At 43.3% G+C, this 5,802-nt stretch overlaps 1 protein-coding gene across 2 annotated transcripts; it reads right to left on the bottom strand.

Annotated features, from left to right (window-relative positions):
- Window positions 1-3,003: 3,003 nt before the first annotated feature.
- Window positions 3,004-5,432, bottom strand: LOC145875876 (deoxynucleoside triphosphate triphosphohydrolase SAMHD1-like). 2 transcript variants are annotated; one of them, XM_082971686.1, is made up of 6 exons: window positions 5,246-5,432; window positions 4,837-4,976; window positions 4,617-4,712; window positions 4,350-4,454; window positions 4,115-4,252; window positions 3,004-3,919 (listed from the first exon to the last, which is right to left on the bottom strand). In XM_082971686.1, exons 1-6 carry the CDS (start codon window positions 5,298-5,300, stop codon window positions 3,887-3,889), a joined length of 567 nt encoding a protein of 188 aa, XP_082827812.1. In that variant the 5' UTR covers window positions 5,301-5,432; the 3' UTR covers window positions 3,004-3,886. The 2 variants fall into 2 exon arrangements, with proteins under 2 accessions (XP_082827812.1, XP_082827811.1); XM_082971685.1 differs by lacking the exon at window positions 5,246-5,432 and having other exon boundaries at window positions 4,837-5,227.
- Window positions 5,433-5,802: the final 370 nt, after the last annotated feature.

The raw sequence follows: 5,802 nt of genomic DNA on the forward strand, positions 1-5,802 counted from the left end.
ACCCACCAGATGGGGACTGTCATGACTCTCCTGACAGTGGAACATTATGACTGCTGAATATTTTTTGAAGGTAAGATGGACCCCTAAGCTCCACTCTACGTTTAATTCAAAATGCCTATTTCTTTCTAAATCAATTTTTTCAAGTATACATTCTTTCCATTGCAGGACAAGGATTGTCCTCACTTTCAAAAATTCCCAAATTGCTTCAACTTGCATTTCTGATTGACTGGCAAGTTTCACCATCCAATTATTTTAGATCTATAGGAGTGCAAGTTTCACCATCCAATTATTTCAGATCTACAGGAGTGCAAGTTTCACCATCCAATTATTTCAGATCTATAGGAGTGCTAGTTTCACCATGGGGTGAACTAGCCTAGGCAGCCGATAGCAGTGCTTCATTTTTGCTGGATCCTGCCAGCACAGGATCCAGCAGCACAGGATCCAGCAGCACAGGATCTTGTCAGCACAGGATCTTGTCAGCACAGGATCTTGTCAGCACAGGATCTTGTCAGCACAGGATCCAGCAGCACAGGATCCAGCAGCACAGGATCCAGCAGCACAGGATCCAGCAGCACAGGATCCTGCCAGCACAGGATCCTGCCAGCACAGGATCCAGCACCTCTCAGTTTTGGACTGATTCGTTCCGGAAACCATTTGCCAGGATTTGCCTCTTGAGCATTGACCACAAGTTCTCAATGGGATTAAGGTCTGGGGAGTTTCCGTGCCATGGACCCAAAATATCGATGTTTTGTTCTCCGAGACACTTAGTTATCACTTATGCCTTATGGCAAGGTGCTCCATCATGCTGGAAAAGGCATTGTTCGTCACCAAACTGTTCCTGGATGGTTGGGAGAAGTTGCTCTCGGAGGATGTGTTGGTATCATTCTTTATTCATGGCTGTGTTCTTAGGAAAAATTGTGAGTGAGCCCACTCCCTTGGCTGAGAAACAACCCCACACATGAATGGTCTCAGGATGCTTTACTGTTGGCATGACACAGGACTGATGGTAGCGCTCACCTTGTCTTCTCCAGACAAGCTTTTTTCCGGATGCCCCAAACAATCGGAAAGGAGATTCATCAGAGAAAATGACTTTACCTCAGTTCTCAGCAGTCCAATCCCTGTACCTTTTGCAGAATATCAGTCTGTCCCTGATGTTTTTCCATGAGAGAAGTGGTTCTTTGCTGCCCTTCGCCTTCTTCACAACAATTGAACCGCTCTCCTTGAAGTTCTTGATGATCCGATAAATGGTTGATTTAGGTGCAATCTTACTGGCAACAATATCCTTGCCTGTGAAGCCCTTTTTGTGCAAAGCAATGATGACGGCACGTGTTTCCTTGCAGTTAACCCTAGTTGACAAAGGAAGAACAATGATTCCAAGCACCAGCCTCCTTTTGAAGCTTCCAGTCTGTTATTCAAACTCAATCAGCATGAGAGAGTGATCTCCAGCCTTGTCCTCGTCAACACTCACACCTGTGTTAACGAGAGCATCACTGACATGATGTCAGCTGGTCCTTTTGTGGCAGGGCTGAAATGCAGTGGAATTTTGGGGGGGGAATTCAGTTCATTTGCATGGCAAAGAGGGACTTTGCAATTAATTGCAATTCATCTGATCACTCTTCATAACATTCTAGAGTACATGCAAATTGCCATCATACAAACTGAGGCAGCAGACTTTATGAAAATTTATATTTATGTCATTCTCAAAAGTTTTGGCCACAACTTTATATAGACCAAGGAGTGGCCATTGCTGTGGTGGGAGAACTAGGAGATTCAGTTTCTATAATCTCCCTCTCTCTCTCTGCTCTGATAGAAACGAGCCTGCAACTCTTATCTCTCCAGCAGTTGCACTTAATCATTTATTTCCTTATAGAATCATAGCCCCGCAGGAAGGGTGCTTGAGTTGGTGCAGCACCCGATACATTAAAATACATTTGCCTAAGTGATAGATTACTTCTGTCTGTTCAGAAAGAAATGAAATCATTCAGATTACTACACCAGGAGTAGGCCTGTAATTTAGCCAGAGAGGATCAATAGCTTATTTAAAAAAATAGCTGTGGATTGTGTGTAGCCCAATCACAAGGCATGCCTACAAGTTGGGAACATGTGGCAAATCTGTCAGTGATGCAGCTACAACAGGGCTTTCGCAATATTTCAAATACAATTGCAGGTTGGAAAGCAAATGGATCCTGCTGAAAAGAGAAGATTATTCTGTCTGTAGGCTACCAAGTTATCAACTTCCAAATAGGCCTATTGAGCGAGCAGCATTGTTAAGGTAAGGGTTAAGGTTAGGGGTTAAGGTTTAGGGTAGGAATGTCCCAAGGAACCCAGACAGCACTGACCCTCTCACAACGGGATGGAATGCATAGTATAACCTAAGATGAACGACTCAAGCCGTTTACCATAGACCCCCCCCAAGGTCTCGGTCTGTGTAAGTGTTAGCACACAGGGATACCTCTGCGGGTCAGGGGCAATAAGCAGACCAGAGTGGCCCCGCCCCGATCAGAAAACATTGAGTCGGATGTCTCAGCTTCCTCTTCCGTCTCTGGTATAAGGAGCAGCAGTAATTCCACTGAGGAATAATAACTGGAAACTGCGTCCAAGATGCCTGACCATTGTTTTCAAGGTAATCTACTCACTTTCGCATGCCGATTTATGGAACGTCTATATCCAGGTTACATCTGGTTTACGGCTGAGAGTTTCCTTTTGTGAGGTGGAGACTTCGCAAACCGGAACTCCCAATTTCTAATAGGTATGGACCCAGAACTAAATCACGCAGCTGATCAAATAACGCAAGATTTTTGTTCTGGGTTAACCGAGATTTGTTTTCTGTTCACCCCTATAATGGTTAAATTGAGGATTCAGGATGCTAGAGCTGTCTTCTACACAAAGTTCTAAGGAAACAGAACTCAGATAGCCAGGCAGAGAAGAGGGTTGTATTTCGCAGATGTGGCCGGTTACATTCTGTATTACAAAACCCTTCAAAAAGTGAGACTCTCCACCTCATTAGTCTTTCATTCAAAATTATATTATTTATTTAAAACAAAGTGCATAACTTAAATCAACAAACATGTCTGTCTGATCAACAGCTGTGGGCTCATCGAGGCAGACTTTAGGGTAAACATTGTGTTCATGTTGTTTAAATGAAGATAACGAGACTCCCAAATGATACCAAACACTAGACAGATAGCTGCTTGCCTCAGTAGGGTACATGGATGAAAACAAAGATAATATGATAACTTAACATTGTTTGTCAGTTAAAGTGGTGTCTTTTCGGAAGATAATTAAGCTACATTGTACCCTGATCTTTGATCTGTATGTGCTTAGCCAACTCCTACTTTAGTCTAGATACTGTAGATATGCATGACCAGGCTAACTATGGTAGCTGGGTATATAACAACTAAAACAGCGTAGAAACCATGCATAAAAGAAAGACAATGCCCTGAAACACAAACAACGGTTACCTGTTTGTTTGCATGTTGATCAATATAACACCAAGGATAAGTTCCCATTCAGCTTTGGGAGTATTACAAGGTAAAGCATGATTGTCCAAAGAGTAACTTCCACCAGGATGGATAAATATGTAAAAGTCGTTGCTTGGCTATCTGAAAGAGCCATGTGTGATAGTGGCACGTCAACATGCATAGCCTGGGAGAACAGGTATGTATACTCACATACTCCTACACTTCTCTTACCATGAAATAGCATAACGTTAAGATAACCAAACCTAAAATGTACGCTTGAAATAAAACATCAAAAGTAAATAAAAGAAAGACTACATGATCTAATCCCTGGAAAACTGAATCAGAGTGAACAGAACCCTGAGTAAAGAGACTTCTTCTGAAAGCCTGACTCATTTTCTTGAGGTGGTGGTCACCAACCCCTGGTCCTAGGTGACCTCTGGTGTAATCACATCTCCATCCTAAACAAATGTGAACACAAACACACAGGGATACCAGTGTCAATTTTAAACATAGGAAAAATACTCTGTGTGGTGCAGGTAAGATAGTGATAGCTAGCTGGCTTGGCCTTGCACTGTCATCTTCCCCACACAATGTAAAAACGCTAAAAGCTTGAGATAAAATGATATATAAAGGAAAGAGCGAGGCCTCCTGACCTGAGGTTTGGAGAAGTTCATATCCATACACCACTGGGCAAAGTTCTTCTTAGCTGCCTCCATGGTCCTCTCATCAGTCTTCTTACAGTAGACCCTGATAAGCTGCTCAGCAAACCTTTCTGGCAGCAGCTTGGACACCTACCGGAACAACAATTGCCTTATATCATGTTTCCAAGCTCCAAAAATGATTGGATAATTCTAAAATAGGTATACGTAAGTGCATTGAAGTAGTGACCTGGTCCTTGCTGATCTGGTAAGCTTTGGTTGGGTCGTTCTTACAGTAGAAACGCATGTTGTTGATGGGGTTCTTCTCCTTCATACCCCAGTCCATGTTGATGATCTGATGGAGAGAAAGATAGGGGGGAGAGATGGACATGCAAAGAGATACCTATTTTCAACAGAGCAACTGGTAACAAAGGGTTACCTATAGAGAAGGCGGGGGGGCTATGGTAAAATGTATTCAATCAGTTCCCTGATTGAGGTGAAAAGACTGGACACTCACATGGACAACAAAGTCCTCTGGCTGCAGAGTAACATGTTTAAGGTCATTCCGAGGCCTGGACCTCGCCACACAGCCTGCCCACTCCAGGAGCTTTTTCTGGGGGAAGAGAAGACGAGGATGAGAGGCACATAATATGAATCTCGTAGAAAGCTCTGCTAGTAAGCCCTGGAAGGATATCCTCTCTCCAAACACACGCACACACGCACACGCACACACACACCTGTGAAACCTCCACGCGCACCTCAGTCTGGGTCTGTCCCACACACTTGTAGAGGCGTCTGCAGGTGATGTTTTGAAGGATCTCTCTGGCCTCAGCCAGCTTAGAGGACGACGAGTACAGAATCTGCTCAAACATATTGTCTACAGGGGAAGGGAGGAGAAAGGGAGAGAGACAGGTGAGAGGGAGAGACAAGGTGATAAGGAGCGTGGGAAGATGAGAGGTAATCATGCAAACCAAACCCAGCAGTAATTGTATGGACAGGAATGTACCACACAAAAAAAACAGGTATGGCAAACCCAGCCTGTTTGGACAGCCTTGACGCATAAAACTCTCAAAGCTCTGGTTGTCTGGGTAAGTAGAACAGACCAGAGCCATTGTACACTTTATATTTCTATGGGGTTGAACGGACCAGTGAGTTTAGTGTAGGCCTCCATGTCGTCTATTGCTGCGGAGATGGTGAACATCTTTCCCCCTGAACCTTGAATCTGGATGTGGGGGTTCGCCTTGATAAAGGCCTCTGTGATCCTGAAAAAAGACAATATAACATCTCATTTTCAACATATAACATACAGCAGAAAAAAAACTCAATTTCTGAGAACCTGTATGAATGAATAAAAGATAGGAAATAAAACAGATACACAGTACCAGTCAAAAGTTTGGACAAACCTACTCATTCCAGGGTTTTTCCCTTTGTTTTCTACTTTGTAGAATGATAATGAAGACATCAAAATTAAGAAATGTTAAACAAATCAAAATATATTTTATATTTGAGATTCTTCAAAGTAGCCGCCCTTTGCCTTGATGACAGCTTTGCACACTCTTGGATCCTGGGGTAAACGTTGAACATTGTTATACTCAGAGTATAGGAACATTAGTTACAAAGGAGACATGAGGGATGCCATAATGAAGCTTGGGAGGGACTGAGTGCAGGGAAACCAACCGTGACAGTACTGACAAGGGAAGAAA

The sequence above is a fragment of the Salmo salar genome, unplaced genomic scaffold (assembly GCF_965601325.2).
Source record: "Salmo salar unplaced genomic scaffold, fSalSal1 ptg000378l, whole genome shotgun sequence".
Lineage (NCBI taxonomy): Eukaryota > Metazoa > Chordata > Actinopteri > Salmoniformes > Salmonidae > Salmo > Salmo salar.

Bases quoted from the DNA above. Each gene is read 5' to 3' on its own strand.
- LOC145875876 (XM_082971685.1), bottom strand. From the start codon at position 5,211: ATGGCTCTGGTCTGTTCTACTTACCCAGACAACCAGAGCTTTGAGAGT. The intron at 4,455-4,616 runs GTGAGTGTCCAG...TCTCTCCATCAG, and splicing joins CAGAGGACTTTGTTGTCCAT to ATCATCAACATGGACTGGGG. The intron at 3,920-4,114 runs GTCAGGAGGCCT...ACATTTGTTTAG, and splicing joins TGAACTTCTCCAAACCTCAG to GATGGAGATGTGATTACACC.